We start from the raw sequence: 21,312 nt of genomic DNA on the forward strand, positions 1-21,312 counted from the left end.
ATTCCGGCCAAAATCTGAGACTCCAACTCCTAAATACTCCAAAACTCTTTTCATGGGGGGCGGTCATAGTAATATCAGTCATAATCAGTCAGTCAGTCAGTCAGATCAGTCAGATCAGTCAGTCAGTCAGATCAGTCATAGTAATATTAGAAGAACGAAATGTTTATGTTGTAAGTAAATTTTTAGACTAAACTTTAATTGTTTTTTGCTTTCATGGTCGCGCTTTAGCTATAGGCCTTCGTTTCTCAATCTTTGTCATCCAATTGACAGGCTCTTGCTATAATGTTGTAGACCTTAGAGTGCGGTAGATAGTGATGCTGCTCAATGTTGTTAAACGGCATCTTCTTCGTGATTTTGAACGATCAAGTTATTTAATGGAACAATTGTGTTTTTGGTGACGTTTGAATGACTCAGCGTGTCATCGTCTTGGCCTTTGTGACCTGTCACAGAAATTCTCGAAGACTTTCTCCTGCATAAAAACCATGTTTATTGGTAGCTATACTTTAAAATGCACCTAGCCTATATTCGGAAAAGCACGGTTACAGCATTTATATTTTTTATTAGTAGATAAACGCAAAACATAATAAGCTTATTTTCTTATATGTTTCCTAGTAGGCTACGTTACCTAGATTTTCTTCCTTGTCCTTGAATGTATTCACTTCTGCTTCCGAAGCTTGGTCTGAATGACCGGGTTCTTCCAACCGCGTTTGCCCATCGTTTGCGAAAGTTTGTCCCGAGAAACGTGTATAAGAATGGATTCAAAGCACTGAAAAATATGATGCCCTAAATGTTTCATACACAATTATAAGTGTAATCGGCAAGATCAAAGGAGTCTCATTAAAATCTTGTCTTTCTGATTTTTTTTCTCTTGTCACATCAAAATTAGAACATTTTGCTGTAGTTAAGTTTTTACTTAAACTAAAGCTCAATAAAAATAAAAAGTTTGAAAAGCTCAATAATCGCAAGATATGCGCAATGGTCACGCGTGCTGTCACGTCGCATGACACCATGATTGTTTGCGTGCCATTTATCGAACTTTGTCAGGCAAATTTGTGCAGCGTGCAAAAAGTGCTTTCCTAATTTTAGTCTCTGTGGTGATAACATCTTCGAAAGTTTTCCATGTTGTGGAGTTTTCTCGAGAGGAGTTTCTCTTGCTTAAAAGAAACCGTTCCTTTACTCGTACAGGCCTAGTCCAGGGATGTGCGACGTGCGGCCCGCGGGCCAAATGCGGCCCGCGAAGATGTGCCAAGTTTGAATTGTGTGCAGCCCGCGAAACGTGTTTATAAGTTAATTTAGTCTGGCACGTGTGAACAATTCATTGTGGAGTGGATTATTCTAGATTTCGCACCTTCTGTTAACCATTTTAGAAATTTCCCACCGGCCACCGCTAATCCAATGTAGGCCTATTTAATTATTTGGAACGTAAAAATGTATGGTCACATAAAAGACATTATGAACAAATTGCGACTTTGGAAAGCTCAGGAACAAACAAGAAATTTTTTCCACTTTTCAACTTTGAGAGACTATTGAATGCATCCTGAGAAGAAAACTGAATTTGCAGACCAACTTGAACAATTGTTGTATGAATTTTTGGCTCCTTTCAAGGACTTCAAATCTCATGAACATTTGTTTGGTATATTCGCTTCGTCATTCGACACAGACATTGACAAAGCACTAGCAGATATAACATGAACTGATTGACTGACTGATTGAATCTTTATCCTCGGACTGGGAAAGCTTCTTGCAGAGCTTAATCCTGGCAGTTTCGCGTACTTGTAGAGGCTTTGAATCACTGACGCAGGCCCGGTCACCGAGATTGACAGAGTGAAGTTTCCGATTGTTGAAGTCTTGTTGCCGGGGAATTATTCCATCCATTAAATGCCGCTGAATGGAGAGCAGTCCTTAACGTGCGTTGCTCAAGCGCACACCCCAAGAGTCGAACCAGCGCCGCTTGATCTTGAAGTTTCTTCGTTCTAGAATTCACGCGCTAACCCATTGAGCTATCGGGGCAGACTTCAAGAGAAAACGGATTTGAAAGTAAAGTATTTAGAAAAGAATCTTGGCGATTTTTACGAAAACATCTCAACCAAGAAGACTTTCTACATTTAAAAAAATCCATGACTTAAAAAATGGCTTTTTTTGGCTCAACATTTTTTATATTTGTGCGAACAATTTTTTTCTAAAATGGGTTTCATGAAATTTCCCTATTGATCGGTTCTGACAGACGAACACTTGGAAAATGGACTTCGAATTGCGAGCACTTCCATGAAAGTAAATTTGGAAAAAGCCGTCGGGAAAAGAAGCCAGCTGCAAACTTCTCACTGAACTCGTTTAAAGACAGTGTGACAATAAATTTGCATAGCAGTCCTTCAAACATTTATGCGTCTTAACTTATTAATTCTGCAAGGAGATAACCCCTAATAATGTCATAAGAATAACTTGAATAACAAAAAGACTACTTGTTTTGTAGCTGCAACTACTAGAAATCAAATGTTAAATAAACGTGCGGCCCGCGGTTTCACCCAGTTATTTATATCTGGCCCTCCTGTAATAAAGGTTGCACAACCCTGGCCTAGTCTATACCAAGGTTAATAAGTGTAGGGCTTAGCCTACTATATGTAAGTTACTGTATTGATGGTTACGAGAAAAAAAATCATTAAAAGATTATCATAATTAATAAATGCGATATAAATTGTTGTTGCAGGGCTGTGAAGTCAGAGGGGTTTTGGCGTGTTTGGAGTCGGCCAGTTATAAACCAAGTAGTTGGAGTCGTATATTTTTCTCCCTACTCCACAGCTCTGGTTTTAATTCCAGAACAAAGAGATGGATGGAAACTGTCATTACCGGTACTAACTTTCTAACATACCAATCCTTCAAACATCAAGCCTTAAATAAACAAATGTTAATTGGCAAATTTATAGATACATACCTGCTCAAATATGCAAACACCAACGTAAACTGGGTGATAGGAATACAAACACTGAGGGGCAGTTGGCTATTGTTAACTCTCGCTAAGTTGAAGGAATGATATGGCAGCCAGCACACAATAAAGACTGTGACAAGTGCTGTAACCATGATATTGACGCGCTTCCGGGTTTTGTTTGATTTGTGGGATTTTGAGCCTGCGATAAAAAAAGTTTCAAATGAAGAAAAGAGACAAGGAGGGTGAATAATTAATTGTAACATATTGCTAAAAAAAAAAAATTGAATTTAATCTAGTTTTTCTAGCTGACAAAAATTTTAAGTGGAAAAAAAAATTACCTTATTAGTTTAATATTTTCAAAAACCATTCTTTCTAAAAGTTTTATTTGAGTGTTTTACTCTATCAGGCAAAAAAAGACTAAAGTAATATTTTTCTTATCATCTTGTGGGAACCGTATTATTGTAAATGTAAAGGCTAAGTTGATTAAAATTACTTTGTTAAAAAGCCTACAAAGTATAATTTATATGTTTTTGCTTCTCTTATCTAATGAACATTTTTTTTAGAAAATATACTAAAAAGCACAAGATAAGCACTAGATTAGGTGCGTGATTAAGGGCATTATGGTAGGCTAATTACCATTTGACTATTTAAAAAAGAAAGAAAAAAGAAGTGGCCTTCACTCAGTTAAATTGGCAACTTTGATTGTCGGTTTTAATCCAGGGGAAATACTTCATATGAATGTGGCTCCTTGCCAGAATATGTAAAAGATAGTCTAGCGGCTTTACTCATCATCAGAGTCGTTGAGAGGATATTTTAGCCCCGTATTAATTCAATCTTCGGGCCTCAAATCAAGACACTATTAAAAAAGGGCACTACATCTAATAAATACGCATTGATTTGTTTAAGTTCCTAGGCCTTTGGAAAGGTTCCAGGTCCCTAAAATCATCCGGGGCCAGGGTTCAAAAGTACATCCTGGCCTGGAACCCCTTGACAACTCTACTGCTCATCATCAACGTCGCGGTAACATTTCAAAACATTGCAACTCGGTTGTTTATTTATCCTATCTTAAACTACAGTAGATTGATTCAATCAATGAATCCATGAAACATATTCGCATTTTATAAAAACACGTTCGACTCATGATCATGTTCAAATTTTGAAACACGGCTTATAGTTGTTGACTTAGTTTGACTAAGTAACTTATCGTCTGACTAAGTGCTGTAAAAGTAACAGTAGCCTAAGTGTAGTAAAAATATAAAATATGGTATAGCCTTAGAGTATCTCACTGCCCAGGGGCGCCGGAAGCGGGGGAGCAGGGGAGGCGAATGCCCCCCTGCCCTCAATTTTTCTGCAGATGGAGGGGCAGGGGGGGCAATGGTGCCCTTTTAAAGTCATGTAATCTACTGCACATTTTGCAATATAACAATTACAGCTATTCACTTTTAGCCTAATTTCTTAATCTTTCATTTTTGCCTCAAAATAATATTTACGGCACAAAATTTTGCAACACAGTAGCCTACAGGCCTTAAAACTCGTTTTTTTTTCGCAGCCATCGTGGCCTACCGGGAGCTTCTTCTCGGCGGCCAAATCTGCGTGCTTCCCAGGTAGCAATAGTCGGCGTGCAGCTGGCGTCATCAGGGCGGCGAGCGCTCACATTGGCGACATCGAAAATCGTTAGCTGTAGGACAGCGCCTCACTGGCGAATATCGTCATGACTTTTTTCTGTAAAGTCATGACGATATTCGCCAGTCAGGCGCTGTCCTACAGCTAACGATTTTCGATGTCGCCAATGTGAGCGTTTTCTGCTAGCTTCGCGCCGTCGACTTTCGAGCGAGAGACGCGCTTTCGATTTTCACTCGCTTTCCGCTGGCAACGCGCCGTCGAGTTTCGTCAGATGGTGTTGGTTTCGTACGAAAGGCCGAGCTTCGCGCTTGATTATACCGTTTAGTTGCGCTTGATTGAAGTCACGTGCCATTTCAAACACGCGGTTGATCTGATTTGAAGAGCCTGTTTGTCTGATCAATTGTCTTTTGCACTTGCTCAGTTATTTGGTAGACTGCTGTACAGTAAAGCTTACTTTGCACTTATTTTGGTGCACCCGGTTACGCCTACAGCATGTAAGAAAGTGTCGAAAGAGGGAACTGTGTCCTAGTCTATTGTGTTTTAACCTTAATTACATTAAGATTTAAGAAAGCTAACAAACGCTCTCTTTTTGATCTGGAAGAAAAGTTAGAAGAAGATGCGGATGTTTTGGCAGCCATTGTAAGTCACTGTACTCATTTGTTATAACTTACACTTTTATGCCACAAGCTACATGTGCGGTAGGCCATGTCGGAATAGGTACATGCAATCCTATTCCGACATGGCTACACCAGCCTTATATCATGCAACAACCGATCAGTTAAATTCTAACATGACGTGTTGACAAAATATTTGTTATTGCACCTATAAAGTAACTGTTGTCATATTAGTTACATGTTTGTTTTCGCTTTGCAGGTGGTAACTACAGTAAATCATACTCAAAAAAGATTAGAACCTCCCAGACAGCAAAATCCGTCATTTTTACATTGATGTGACGTCTGCGGACATTGAACCAATGTAAAAATGACAGATTTTGCTGTCTGGGCTTTTAATTATTCAACTGCTCAGTTTCAATTTTTAAAACTTGTTTGTTTTGCTCTAAACGCTTCCACATACATTTTGTGTGCAGAAATAATTTAGTTTGTAAAATAGAATCATGTTTATTAAACCAATTTATGAGGATTTTTAAAGAATAACCTAACAATTAATCAATATATAGAACGTGTGGTTGTTTGGTTTGAGTTCACGATCTAGACTTCGCTTGTTACCTTATTCAGTTCTAAACTGACTATTGAGTAACGTGTGGATGTTCATTTAACAGCGATGAAAAATAACAACGGTTGGAGGAAATGATTGTACGGAAACTGTGTGGAGAGTTATGCGACTTTTAATGAATGACGATCTGGCCGCTCAGTTTAATTGGAGTGGAAAAAACGAAAAAACTACCTTTCTTGATCTGAAAATAAAAAAGTGTTATTTGGTAAGTTTGTATTTATATAATTGTATATTTAAGACTTAAATTTTAAGTTTAAGTAGTTTTACGATTTTAAAATGATCTTATCCTTAAATTTCAAAATCGTGTTACGATTTTGTTTACAAACTTACTTAAATTTTAAGTAGTTTTATGAGCTACCGTCAGTAATAAGTGCTGCAATGCTACTGCTAACACCATGCATACTACAATACGATGGTGGAAAATGCCAGGCTTCTTTGTTTTTATGAATGGAAGTTAAATATAAATCAAATCAACTGAGGATTGAGAAATTGGAAGATTTATCAAGGAATGGAATATTTTTCTGTAATATAAACGTTAAAATGTGACAACGTCCTGTAATATATCAGTTTCTACTATTTAGCCATGCCTTCCCAATATCACATACGTGGTTGTTGTTGCAGGATAAAACACGGGTTTCAGCAGCACCTTATCACAAAAGATGTTTCAATAATGCTGAGTATTATCACTGATGAATTATATTAAACCCCTCCCCCACCGATGTGACGCTAACATAACGCTTTACATACCCCCCCCGTCGAAGGCGTTACGTAATATTTGAACGTTTCCTAATTACATTTTTTTTTATATTACTACCCGTCTTGCTACATCATAGGGGGGCTTATACAGTACATTTAATTGTAATGAGCCCCGCTCATGTCCTCATGCAGGTTAAAGATACTTGCCATCGGTTCGATCCCTAATAATGAGTTAGTAGTGTAATTAAGTTGTTGTTGTGAGCGAAATTGTTTTCACAGAGAGCTCATATTGTATTATTACAGATGTGATTCGAAGGCAAGCCAAGGCGACGGACAAAGTTATCAAATCCGCAGTGAAGCGGTATTTGAAGGCGGCTGGTGAGTGACAGAAATGAAAAAAAAAGAACCGGGCAAACAAAACTTCCGGCGCAGATAAAAATTCGGACGCTACATGAACGCTATCTGTTTTTTGATTGTTTGTTGACCTTTTAGTGTTCTCTTTTAACATCTTGCTGCGAATTATTATTTTTGCGTGTCTCTTAATTCGGTTTGCTTCCTTCGTACAGTAGTTGCATTTGGGGACAATTTTATCCCGACAAGCTATTGCCAAACACTGTTGTGCCGTCTATTTACTAATATTAATTCTTGTAGTGAAGTCGAGTTTAATGTTATGAATCATTTCATTAATATGTTTAATGTTGATATTCAAACGTGTTTTCGGAGGGGTGTTTTTCCGCCAGTCCTAATCCCTAACATTAACCAGAACCAAAGCTCTTTGGCGTCAAAACGACCTGTTCCCATTTTTTTTTTATATTTACCTAATGGATGTCGGAACGCAATAATCACTCATGATTGTTGTATACTGCATATATCCTACGTGGATTTACATTTTTTTTCATGCAATGGTATGTTATGAGGGTTTGAATTTTGTGCTATCTGGCTTTGAAGGTTGCCAGCATGACAGCCACAACAGATGTGCAAACGAATATGCGTTATGGTCGTCGTTCAGGCGCCCTTCCCTATAATTGTGGTTGCCGTGCTGGCAACCCTCAAAGCCAGATAGCACAAAAAACTCATTAATTTGAATTTCCATGCTGGTACGTATTAATCTTTATTACATCATAGAGTACAATGGAAGCAATAGTAGTGTTCTTGATGTTGCTGTGTATTTTCTTCCAGTGCTGTGATTTTGACGTATTGCTATACCTACAATATATGCTTATAGTTATGATACTGTAGTACGTAGTACACAATTGGTTTCTAACCGGGAGTAAATTTTACTTACGCCTTACCCTAGGCCTAAGGTAAATGTTGCAAGCAAACATTTTAATCAAACTCATTATAGTTTGGAAAACCAAGAAAGTTTTTTTTAATATAATTTTTTGCTTAAAAATTATTGTTTTGCGAAAACTGTCAAAATTCACTTTAACAGCTGCTGGGCTTTTACAAATAATCTCATGTTTATAGTCTTTAGCTTTGCTCTCACATGGCTTGGATTTGTAAATTGTTCTGTTATTTGTATTACAAATGATCAGAAAAACCGCCATTCATTATTACTGAAACATTTTTTAGCATTGTGTTACGAAAATGGAGCTGTGGTAAGACAGTGTATTAAAAATCTTCATTGTTTTCGTTGTTTTACATTCTTGAATTGCGTCTCGCTTTAACCACAAAAAGACAATTAATACACAAAATGCTTCAAAAAGTTTTAGTGTTTTGTTTTGATAATTTCGCAAACAACAGCTGCTGCTGGTGGCCGAAAAAAAAGGGCTTCAGCAGGGCGACATTCGTCAGTCCAGCGACAGCGCGCGCAGCCGCAAAAACGTGCCAGTAAGTTTAGCGAAATTCGTTGGCGTACAGACAGCGCGCCGTTAACTAACTTGAGCGACTTTCGCGATCGAGGCGCTTACGCACAGCCGACTTTATTGTCGAATTTCGCCAGCGTTACGCCGGCTATGCGATGAGCAGATCGGTGGCGGCTGGCTGGCGATTATCGTTGGCGCGTCGCCAATAACTTCGCTAGCGTGGAGCTGGCTAGACGCCAATCTTTGCTACTTGGGTTGGAGGCCAAAATACTAAATAAAAATAACGAAAGCACAAGTAAATAGAATTAAACTTGCAACAATGCTAAAATGATCACTTAGCGTTGTTGAAGTCTGGGCGACGTTCTACAATAGAATCGTTGCACCACGCAATAACTGCTTTATCGGGATTGTAATCCAGTACTGCGGGACCATCTAGCGACACTCGCACGAGTGTCTCTAATGTGGCTGATTTTAAAGAAGTTCGCCACTCCCCTAGAATTCTTTTTAGCAACGAAAAACAACGTTCGACATGTGTTGACGATGACGGCAAGGTAATAAAATAAGTATTTCAATGATGTAAAGGACATTACTGAAAGAAGCATGATTTTTGCAAAATATGATCAAAAAATGTTTTCCCCTCGGATGTCAACTAACCTAGTTCTCCTTTTTAACAACGATTCAATGTCCGACAACATCGAATCGACATAAAAATGACAATATTGCCAGCCGATGTAAATTAGCACTTTGGATTAAGACTTTGTTAAAATAAACGTCGGGAATTACAAACAGGACTTAGCCTACAGCGCTGGTGATCGCAGATGAATATATTCCATCAATAACAAACATTCCCCGCACAATGCAACAGTGGCGATTATGACGCGCTGACCTAATTTTGCGTCACTCTTTGATACTACATAATTTGTTTTCGACAGTTAATCCACAATCATTCTATTGCGAAATTAAATAATTGGCTAGAAGAGACCGGCGGCCAAACTTGGCCGATTGAGGAGGTAGCACCGGCGGTCATTCAAGCACTACTTAGCGGCCATGGCCGCAGGCTGCTTTAAGGCTTGTGACAGTAGGTTACATCATTATAACATAGCATGATGCCCTTCTTTGTATACCGAACACTTGTAGGCTATCATTACTCAATACATAGTGAGCTGATAGATTAGCACTATCGCTAGGCTATATCTTATCTTAAAACTTGAAAAAAATTGGCCTTTTAGTAAACAAAAGTGCCCTTTTTTTGTAATCTTGCCCCCCCAGTCAAAAATCGTTCCGGCGCCCCTGTCACTGCCTGTGGATAGGTTATTTGAGTTTGCTTACCTACTGCCATCGGTTTAGATATTTTCAAAAGAATCTGGAAATAGCATGCTGATATGATTAGCAAAGGCAAGATGAACGCAACAATGAAATTGCAAGTCACCCACAAGCTTAGCTGGTATTGACCTTTGAAACTGCATCCTCCTCTCACATTGTACAATGCTGCTTTGACGCTTTCATAAAAGCATAAAACTTAATGTTTAGATATATAAAACTAAGAATGTAATCAATACGCCTTTTTTCAAATCTATCTTTGATGCTCTGGTAGGAAGCTTATCCAAGATCAATAGCGGGTCTAACAAGATTTTGCAGAAAGCATCTCAGTTTTGGTTAAATTGAGAAGTATTGCTTCATTTTTAAAAACCAACAAATAAGTTGAGAGGTTCTGGAATCTAAGATTGAGAGACGCAACATTTTGTAACAACCATTGACAGATAAAACCAAGCAACCACACGGCATTTAGCATCATACATTAGACTGCAGGGGTCACCAACTGGCGGCCCGCGGGCCGCATGCGGCCCGCCACGCTGTATCGCTGCGGCCCGGGGAAGGTATCAGCGTACAAGTATAACCAAAAATACTTTTCTTGAGGAATTAAGAGCACGAAGGCAAAAAATAATTTCCGGGAAGCATATTTTCGCTTTGCATACGATTCCACTGACCGACCAATCCGATTACAGTTCAAGGTGGGGGGTTGGTTAAAGCTATACCAATGCGATGTCCACTGAATGTCCAGCCACACTGTCCCAGTGGTTGATTAAAATGTCTGTTTTCGAAATTCGAAAATGTCTGTGAGCATAGGGTTGCTTATTTTAAGTTTGCAAATGTCATGTAAACACTAGTGTGGGTTTCATCGTTATGGTGTTTTACGAGCAGTGTTCTCTTTATGCAAGTTTTTGTTGGCAAAATAGATCGGTGTGCCAACTCAATTATAATAGGCTAAATTGGAAAAATATTGTATATAAATTTAAAGACTTTTTCTGATTGTATTATGAAAATGTTTAGCTTAGTACTGCAAACTGTGTGTTTTTTTAAGAAATATGAAACGCTTCACGATTTTGCGTGTCATCCTTGCGCAGGGACCATGCTAATCTTCTCTGTATCGTTCCAATTTTAGTATTGCCGAAGCATGTAGCCTACTGCCGAAGCAAGCACTGCAAAATGTTGTTAATCAACAAATTCTTGCCACGCTGATAAGTGATAAGCATCGCAAGTGACAGTTGTCTATAATAAAAGAAAGACGGTTTTATAGACTCTCACAAAAAGGATGAAAAACCAACTCATTGCTTTTTTAGAGCGAAGACTGTTCATGAATTACGATAGAATTACGATTTTTCGGTGATTTCCACAAGCGTTTGTTTCATGGTGCCTGGTTTCTTTCTCCTTGTTATTGGAGCCTATTTTTCGCTGATATGTTTGCAGATCACTATTGTTGCCTGTATTGCAATGTGTCAAACATTTTCTTGTTTACTGAAATTGTTAATTGCAAGATATCTTTTGTGAAGCGAAGTGACAACACCACTCTTGCCTGGCGATGAATATTCTGATGAAACTGCTCGCCTCGCTATAAGTGCGCAAAACAAGTGGCCTCGTTTATTAAACATTGTTAAAAAAGTCAAACGTGTTGTAAAAGGAGCTTGGCCTGGCAGCAGCGTTGTTCGATTAATTTTGTTGCTGCGGTATTCTAACATAAATATGAACAACATGTAACGCTGGATACTGGGTACGAAATGCGTTCTTTTCTAGCATAAGAGTCAACCTACCTAAAATTTTATTAATGCGGCCAGGGCCTCCGAGAGAAATCACGACTGGTCGGGAAACAATACTAAAAGTGGGCCCTAAAAAAAACATTTTTCAGCAAAAATACAAGTAACGAATTTGTATCATGCGTTGCATCATGTGTCTTAAGCCGAACTTGGCTACTTTCCTCATCGTGAAATTGAATTCCTTTAAAGTTTCGATTTTAAACAGCGTGTATATTTATAAGAAAAAACTTCTTTCAATATGAAAATCAACAAAAATCACTCGACTACACTTGCAGCAAAATTGCCATTGTTGCTCAATATTTTCTCTTGAAAGAATCGCAGTGAAGTTATATGATGTTCACATGCACATCTCATACGTGGTGCCTTTGGCCATGGCCGTTAAGAGGATAATTTAGGTCCCGTACCAAAACGATTCTCTATCCCCAAATAAAGACACTTTCAAGAAAAATGCACCATATCGAAAGAATTCCGTAGTTTGTGCAAACTCTCTGGTGTTTGGGCAGTGTGGGCGTATTTGCTGATGAATTCTTGTCTGTTTGTTGTGTGGAATCCTGGAAGCATCGCTTTTGGGTCGGTGATAACGTCTCCTCCTTTGACAAGTCTGCGTCACTGCATCTGCGTTGGCTCCAGTCGTGTTGTGAATCGAAATCGTTATAGGTGGTAATTTTAGTATAACTTACTGTACAGTAGATAAAGGAAGAGTTGTAAACACGCAGACACAGTGCGGGCAATGAAAATAGCTCAAAAAGCATTCAATCCATTCCGAATCTTTTGCAATGCAAAGTTACGGATCACAGCATCAAATAATAAAGATTTTGAAAGGTCTAATTTGATGCACAACATGCATTAACTGTTCACTCGGTTTTGAGTCGTGGTGGAGCGTAAACAATTCTTACAAGTTTCTGTGTGCTAAAACCACGTTTTCAACTTGCAACCGTTGGAGGTACTGATTTACGTAACAAATTTTCAGAGCAACAAAATTATGTGGAAAAGTGTTTCAAAAGTTGCAATCAATGATTTCCTTGAGTAGACATCATGGGGTGATGCGTTCCGGCTTGCAGCTCAAGTTTGCTAGGTAGCTTTCTTTCAAAGTAGCCTACAAACTCATCCAAAATGTCATTGTTGTAGGCTACAACTTGTTTAAATTTGTTCCACATGCTTGCAACTACACATCAGACATACAATGATATTTCCATAAGACTTCAAACTTATCGATATCTTTGAGTTTGTTGATACATTTGTGAATAAACTACCAACAGCTAGCGAATCCTTTGCAACATAGCGTACAGTAGAATAAATTTCGTTTGTAAGATTGAGCTGGTGAAGCGGAGTTGTTGGAGCGTTCCGTCCCCAAAAAAATAAAATCTTTTTTTAATTCATAGTTCCCATAACAACTTAAGCTTGCGAGTAGTCAACTGTTTCCAGCTTTCTGTAACTTCGATTACATCTTCCTTTAACTCCATTAAATCCATCAGCTTATTGTCCATTTGTCGTCGTCGTGTGGGCCTCCTCTGGGGCCGAAAAACATTGCACAACTCTTTATCTTTGCATAAATAGGTTAGTAGAGTGAATCTCGCTTAGGACTGTGATCTACATAATACAGAGAAGCACAGGTTTGAAACTGCTCAGGTAGGCTGCTTGGAAATGGGATAACTTTTTTTAGATTTTCCTATCTAGCTTGGCTGCAATTGAAAATGACATAAGCTTATAGTCGATCAATTAGACTACCGTACTTAAAACTGATATAATATTTGGACAACACTGCACACCATGAACTCCAACTCTAGTGCATTAAAGCAATGACATCCTTAAGCAGAAAATAGGCAAGAAGGGTTTACTTTCTTCAATCTTGCTTGGACACTTTTCCAAATATGTTGGATCCATTATCATATGCCTGGCAAACGCAGTTTTTCATGTCAAGGTACAGTTGGTTAAGCAAACATAATACACGCTTAGCCAAAGCAGCACTAGTTTTCAAGTTAGAACAAGATAAAACGTTCAGTGATACAGAGATCAGCAGGCTTAACAGTTCACTATTTGTAACTTTATCATTGCTGTTGTTTTCCGACAAAGAAAAAAAAAATAAATTGAACAGATTTCACGCGTTGAAGCAGTTTAACACAGCCGAACTCAATACAAGAATGGTTTGTTCTTGACAAGAAACATCTAAAGTAGCATCTACAATGATCGAAAAATACTTGTAACTACGCAATTCATTCAAATATTTGTAAGTTGATAAATTTTTATTTTAGTAGTAAAAATGGGCCCCCCTCAACAATGACAAAACAAAAAACTACTCGTTTTTCCTTTACAATGTTATGCTAGGGGGGAAAGTAGTCCGACTTCCCCCCCCCCCCTCTCGGAGCCACTGAGTGCGGCCCGCCACAGCTCTCCTTAGTGCCAAAGTGGCCGCATGCAAAAAAGGTTGGTGACCCCTGCATTAGAGTGAACATAAAGTATAAACAACGAACGTTTTCGGCCATACTCAAGTAGCCCTTCTCAAGTAACGAAATAACTGATTTTTCATCTACATTTAAAATAAATAGCTTATCTACACAATGAATTGAAAAACGAAATGCACAAGACTGAAACTGCAAAGTAGAGGAGAAAGGCACATCACATGGCGGTTAAAAGCGCATCAAAGCGAGGCAAAAAGCGCATCATACAACAAAATAAGAACAAACGTTCAGGAGAGAGGAAGCATCTGCGGCAAACAACTGTGTATTGAGGCGAGGTAGGCTACTCGCCTTGCCTATTTGTAGGCCTTGCCTATTTGCGAGGTCCTCGCCTATTTGTTGTATGATGCGCTTTTTGCCTCGCGTAATTAACCGACATATGATGTGCCTTTCTCCTCTGCTTTGCAATTTCATTCTTGTACATTTCGTTTTTTAATTCATTGTGTAGATCAGTTATTTATTATGTAGATGTAAAATCAGTTATTGTGTTACTTGAGAAGGGCTAACTATAGTATGGCCGAAAACGTTCATATAGTTTATAGACAGTTTATATTCACTCTAATGCATGATGTTAAATGCCGTGTGGTTGCTTGGTTTTATCTGTCTATGGTTGAAGAGAGTAACCTCTCTACCAAAATTGTACGTTGTGACAACTTTCGCATGTTGTTACGTGCTACTACATAGATCCGCTACTATCCGTCATTTTATTACATGTTTCCTCAATATCGGATGTTACTTTTTATGTTGTGAGTTTAAAATACGTTCGGCTAGTTAAATGATCAGAGGCTAACACATTAATTCACGAGTTCAGTGTTATATCTTGGTTGAAACACAACAACTAACGAGAAAAAAAACGAATGTTTCCAAACTTCAACTTACATGTCATAAAAACTATCGTTACCAGAATACTCAAGGCTAATGTTGTGATTATAGTCTTCGCCTCTGTAGTCGCCGTAGTCGCCGTAGTCGCCGTAGTCGCTGTAGTCGCCGTAGTCGCCGTAGTCGCCGTAGTCGCCGTAGTAGCTGTAGTAGTCTGCACTTGATTCTTTTTGTTCGGCTGGATAAACACCAAGAATAGAATGTCAGTAAAACTATCATGAGAGTAGGCTAAGTCAGTTCTTTTCGATAATAGCCTACGTCTTGTTAGCGATTGGTATGCTAAGAAAGAAAAGAGAGTTAGTTTTCGTGATGTTGTATGTAGGGTCAAATGTTCTCTTACAAGCAATATCAAGTAACCTATATTGGTCTTTAAGTAGGCCTAGGCTAATTTGTTTTTGAAACATAGTTGTTACTAGCTTTCGCCTCCAGATTTGTTCAACTATTTCCAATCACATCATATTCACCCATTTGGAAAAGAGTGAATCTTGTTGGAGATTTGTATTTATTTAACATATTTTATAATATAGCCTATAATAGTATTTGAATAAGGATCTTCTGATGATCCCTCTTTTAGGGTGAAACAGGCTGTCGAGGGTTTAGAGAGTAATAACTATATTTGATTTAATTCACTCTGCTTAGCATTGAACACTTTTTGTTATAGTAATTGTATTTACTGTATTGTTTAATATAATATATTTTAGTATTTATCACTTTAATTTTATTTTAGTATTTATATTTACTATATTTATAATTTAAACATTTCAGAAAAAATGTTGTTTCTCTGAAGCTTTTCGTCATTTTATTGTTGTATTGCGTTTATTTTTTATTTATTTTATTTTTATAAATTAAAGGGCCTCGGCTATAATTCCAAGAAAAAAGAGTTCACCAGCCAAACAAGTTGGAGAATCATTGCAGCCTTAACAATGAGAGGTCAAGAGTTAGGCTTAACAATACCAAAACAAAAACAAAATATTTACTATTAATGCTATTCGTTGTTTGCTATTAACTAACAAATAATATTATCAATCGTTTTTGCATAACGTCCATTGTGATAACATCGAGAACAGTGTTACTCAATAAGCAAAATGCTCCTAATTTAAATAACCAAGAGGTTGTCATTTTCAATTTTTGTATAATGTGAAAGTGCTCCTTGCTGTGATACATTTGTCTTATTACCGTTGGCGTATTTGTAATCTGCAGGTCACTGCAGCAGATGGGATGTTCTGACCAATCAAAAATCAGCATTTAACGCCTTTGAAGGAAAGTTTGCAAGGAAAAAATTTTGTAAATCAAGTTTCTCAGACTTGCTTGTGATGTCAAAATTTCCATAAGTATGCCAGCAACAGATTTCAATAAATCTGACAAATAGCCTGCCTGAAAAGTTAGCATTCAAAAACTTGTAGGCAAACCTTATTTAGGCCTACAAAACTTTTGTTGCAACTTTTTTTAAAGCTTGTCTTTTGATTCTTCCCAAATTCGACTTTAACAAATAATGTTGCGAGTTGTGAGAAACATGCTTAGGGGAAGGCGGGGCAAAATGGACACCCCATTTTTCTCGAAAACGAAATATGCTGGCACCACCATTAGGCTACTTTACAAAATCGTGACAAACATCAAAAAATGTTTCTGTGAAAACAGGATGCCGATTCCATTTTGAGAATGTTGATGTAAAAAAGCCTAGTAAACGTCGGTGTTGGCTTCAAAAATTAAATTGAAGATGAAGTTGCTTGTTGGCTAAATCAATTGTAGGGAAATACTTCCTTATTAATAATATGCAGTTGGAGTCTTTTAGTTAAGCAATTTTTTTTTCAAAAGTGTTTTATGCGGAGCATAGCGTTGGGGTAAAACGAACCCTCAAAACCAGACGAAAACGGAACTATTAAGTTGATTGATTTGGTAAACGTTCCCACCTCATCAAAGGACCCAATGAGGATTTCGATAGCAGACATATTTACACTGCCTTCTGCTAAGATCACTTTCTGGAAAAATAAGACTCGACTATAAAAAGTTTTATAAACCTTTCCAGTAAAGTCTGTTGTTGAAAGACTAACAACTGGGTCAAAACTCAGAAAATTTTAGAGGTAGAAAATTTTTTCCAAAACAGCTGTTGTTGGTAATTCTTCTACTAAGGGGTGTTGCTTGTTTTGTGGAGATCTCAACCAAGCTTTCATTAAAGAAGATTGGATTCAAAGCAGCAGACGTAAAAACTGGTTTCGCTAAGAAAATGTTCAGACTGCGCTGGGCTTTTGCATACGACTTGTGTAGTGTAGAGAGCAAATTTGAATAACACTTTGCAGTAATTATGATGATTTATTTTCGCATGTGTTTGCCTATAGATGAATTCAACTTCTGAAAACCGATTAAATGGTTTGGCTTTGCTTCATCTGTCTAGAAAATTGGTCCCAACTGTTGAGGATGTCATTAACAAGATGTGTGAAAAGCCTCGTCGACTTCCTTTTTTTCCTTTAGTTTATCAGTATCAATGATTTTTTGCATTTTTATTGCTTGTGTTGATCAATTTTTCATAGCTGTTTGCTGTTAGCATTATTCTACTACAATTCTGGTGCTTTATCTTTTAGATTGAGTAAGAACTTGTGTGTCATATGCTTTATAATTCAAATGACCTTTTATATAGCAGGGTGTGACCGCTTTACAGCTGTTCAGCATCCATAGTCTGCATCAGCTAACTCGTGCAGTCCATGGAAACACCGCAATATCCACAGCTGTGAAAAATTGCACTGACCTTTCATATAGCTGATTCCAGTGAATCGTTATACAAAACTTGAATACATCAGAAATAAAGTAACTTCATTGTCTCAAAGCTTTTTGTCTGACACTCATCAAGATGTATGACGTCTATGACGTTGGCCGTGGCCGAGTGGTTAGCGCGTTGGGCTCGCAGTCGAGAGCCTGCATGTTCGACTCCAGCCACCCGCACTTGCTGTTGTTTCTCTGGGCAAGAAACTTTACGATAATTGCCTCTACCCAGTGATCGATTTCGAGTAATGGGTAGCCTAGAACCAAATTTAAGTCATAAGTAGAGTAGACAACCGGAAACAGACATTGCAGTCGGCTGCAGCGTGGGTCAGGTGTACGTCGGAAGGCGTACACCGATGCATAGCGCTCAAGTCCGCTTTCCCGCAATGCAGGATAAAGATAAACAAACAAACAAACGTTACATTTTCCAAACTTTGGGTTAACTTTAAAGCATAAAAGTTAGTGACTTCCCGGAATAAGATCGTTTTTTTTTTTGATCAACCAAGGAGAAAATTGATAAATAATAAAACTGTAATACAGTACTGTAACCTCGCAAAAAAAAGAAATCAACCTATGTCTCTAAAAGAAAGCTTGCCTAATTTTAAACGAAACTGCATTAACAGAGCGACTTTTCCGATATCAAACATTCAAATGTCTCAGCCAGGAATTAACAACAAGAAAACTTAGAGACTTAGCTTTATTTCCGAAAAATGCCAAAGAAAACATGATCTTATCCTTTTGCTATGCCACCGGGCAGCACCATTTTACAAAAATATTCATACCCACATTTTTGTTGAAAATGCTCTCAGAATGCACCAAAATCAAAGTAATTTTTCAAAATTTTCTGGGGAAAACCCTCCAGACCCCCCCTTTCAAAATTCCTGGCTACCCCACTGGCTGGGTTAAATCTTGCTTATGATTGGTCATTAAACCTCATCTGCAGCAGCAATATGCAGATTACAAATACACTTACCGTTGGAGATGGAGTCAAATTCGATCGTGCATACGCAGTCCACAACTCGGGATTTTATCATCAAGAAAACAACACTTAACAAGCCAAGACTCCAAACTAAAGCACTGATGATGCCTACTGCTCGTTTAGTGCGAAATCGCGCCATCTTAGCATTCATCGCATGATTAATGGCCAGATATCGATCTATTGACATCACAGTCAAAAACAAGATAGACGAGTAGTAATTCAGCATTCTGAAACAGAAGTGAATTTCATTACAATTGCCCGTTGTAGATTCTAGAGATTAATTAAATAAATATTATGAAATAACAATCAATAATTTCATTATCCTTTACCCATCTGTTGTACGATCGTGTATTGCTGGATCTCCAATATTGTTATTAACTAAATTTGATTGTTTCAGTGCTACAATAATGCCCATACAGACTTGACTAAAATTAGGCCATGTTTTCTACTTGTAAGTTACCATCTGGTTGTTGCTTCATCTTTCAAAACATTGTAAAAATAGTACAACACTGCAATAAGTGCAATAAGTGCCCAAAACTGTAATAAGTATCAAAACTGAGGCTTCTGGTTGGTAATTTTTAAAATGAATTCACGAACTCACGTAATGCTTGCAGTTATTTTGCACCATCCGTCACCAAAATCCCAGACTCCATGCAACAATTGTGAGGCTTCGAATGGAAGAATGGCTAGAAACAAGAAATCAGCTACTGCCATCTGAACTACGTACACGTTTGTGACTGTTTTTTGATATTCCCTGCAAACCACAACATTATAATTAGGTGATGTTTAACAAACAAGAATTACTGAAATGAATAAATGGATCGATCCATAAAGTGACAATCGGCAACTAATGGAAGAATGCCAAGCTGGCAAAATCCATTTTCTTCATGTTCTTCTTTCGTATGAGGTTGTTGCTGCCCTTGGTGTGGAATAAAAGTTTGGCAGCCGTAGAGTGTGCAAAAGAATGAAAACGAAGCACTACCGGTGTATCGAAATATTAGTTAGCAAACTTACTTCAAAACTACCATTGTAAAAACCACATAAAAGTTGGCAAACAGACCAACAGCAGCAATGAGACAGTAAAGAATTGGTACCACAACATGCACATGAAACGGGCAGGAAAGCTCGCGATTCGCACTCTCACCATATCTAAACCAGTCTGTAAAGAAAAAAAATATCAATCTAGTGTCAACCAGGGCTCTAAAATCGTAGTCGATAATTATTCGCTTGGACTTCATACAACATGAAAGGGTACGCCCCGATAGCTCAGTTGGTTAGCGCGAGACTTCGTGAACGAAGAAGCTTCAAGATCAAGTAGCGCTGGTTCGTCTCTCGAGGTGTGCGCTTGAGCAACGCACGTTAAAGACTGCTCTCCATTAAGCGGCATCTAGTGGATGGAATAATTACCTGGCAACAATCGAAAACTTCACTCTGTCAATTTCGATAACCGGCCCTGCGTCAAAAGCATCTACAAGTATGTGAAACTATCAAGAATAACCTACCAAGGCTTTGTCAGTTCAATGATAAAGATTCAAAACCAAAGGGTAAGAACTGTAGTGTTTTCTTGAAATTTTATCCAGCTCTGTCAAAACTTATAGACCGAGAGCCTACGACAGAAGATTTCACCCCATAAGGTACAAAAGGTTTGAGCCCTTGAAGTTACTGGGGTCAACCATGTCACTCACAAAAAGTATGGAAGATTGACCGCACCGGGTGGATCTGGACCCTAGAGCCCCCTAAAAAGCCCAAAAAGGGGGTTAATTTCACCCCATAAGGTACATGGACCAAACTTGGTGAAAACGAAGTTCTATGTCAGGACATCACAAAAATATCAAATCTAACAATATTTTCGAGTGGAAAGGTGATGTAAGACTCTCCCCAAAGTGACCCCCCAGGGGGTTAATTTCACCCCATAAGGTACATGGACCAAAGTTGGTCAAAATGAAGTCTTATGTCAGGACATCACAAAAATATCAAATCTAACAATATTTTCGGGTGGAAAGGTGATGTAAGATGCCTTCAAAGTGACTTCCCTTAATGTGACCCCCTCGGAAGGTTTATTCCACCCCATAAGGTACATGGACCAAACTTGGTCAAAATGAAGTCTTATGTCAGGACATCACAAAAATATCAAATCTAACAATATTTTCGAGTGGAAAGGTGATGTAAGACTCCCCCCAAAGTGACCCCCCAGGGGGTTAATTTCACCCCATAAGGTACATGGACCAAAGTTGGTCAAAACGAAGTCTTATGTCAGGACATCACAAAAATATCAAATCTAACAATATTTTCGGGTGGAAAGGTGATGTAAGATGCCTTCAAAGTGACTTCCCTTAATGTGACCCCCTCGGAAGGTTTATTCCACCCCATAAGGTACATGGACCAAACTTGGTCAAAATGAAGTCTTATGTCAGGACATCACAAAAATATCAAATCTAACAATATTTTCGGGTGGAAAGGTGATGTAAGATGCCTTCAAAGTGACTTCCCTTAATGTGACCCCCTCGGAAGGTTTATTCCACCCCATAAGGTACATGGACCAAACTTGGTCAAAATGAAGTCTTATGTCAGGACATCACAAAAATATCAAATCTAACAATATTTTCGGGTGGAAAGGTGGTGTAAGATGACTTCAAAGTGACTTTCCTTAATGTGACCCCCTCGGAAGGTGTATTTCACCCCGTAAAGTACATGGACCAAACTTGGTCAAAACGAAGTCTTATGTCAGGACATCACAAAAATATCAAATCTAACAATATTTTCGGGTGGAAAGGTGATGTAAGATGTCATCAAAGTGACCCCCAGAGGGTTTATTTCACCATAGAGTACATGGACCAAACGTGGTCAAAACGAAGTCTTCTAGGGCACC

At 38.2% G+C, this 21,312-nt stretch overlaps 1 protein-coding gene and 1 pseudogene across 1 annotated transcript; both read right to left on the minus strand.

Annotated features, from left to right (window-relative positions):
- Nucleotides 1–330: 330 nt before the first annotated feature.
- On the minus strand, nucleotides 331–19,681 carry LOC145781620 (somatostatin receptor type 2-like). Its single transcript, XM_082593295.1, has 9 exons — nucleotides 19,458–19,681; nucleotides 19,045–19,197; nucleotides 18,434–18,670; nucleotides 14,721–14,770; nucleotides 14,581–14,614; nucleotides 9,610–9,788; nucleotides 2,930–3,122; nucleotides 626–766; nucleotides 331–469 (listed from the first exon to the last, which is right to left on the minus strand). Exons 1-9 carry the CDS (start codon nucleotides 19,679–19,681, stop codon nucleotides 331–333), a joined length of 1,350 nt encoding a protein of 449 aa, XP_082449421.1.
- Nucleotides 10,641–10,736, minus strand: LOC145782645 (U6 spliceosomal RNA; annotated as a pseudogene).
- Nucleotides 19,682–21,312: the final 1,631 nt, after the last annotated feature.

Source organism: Aplidium turbinatum, chromosome 13 (assembly GCF_918807975.1).
Source record: "Aplidium turbinatum chromosome 13, kaAplTurb1.1, whole genome shotgun sequence".
Taxonomy (NCBI): domain Eukaryota; kingdom Metazoa; phylum Chordata; class Ascidiacea; order Aplousobranchia; family Polyclinidae; genus Aplidium; species Aplidium turbinatum.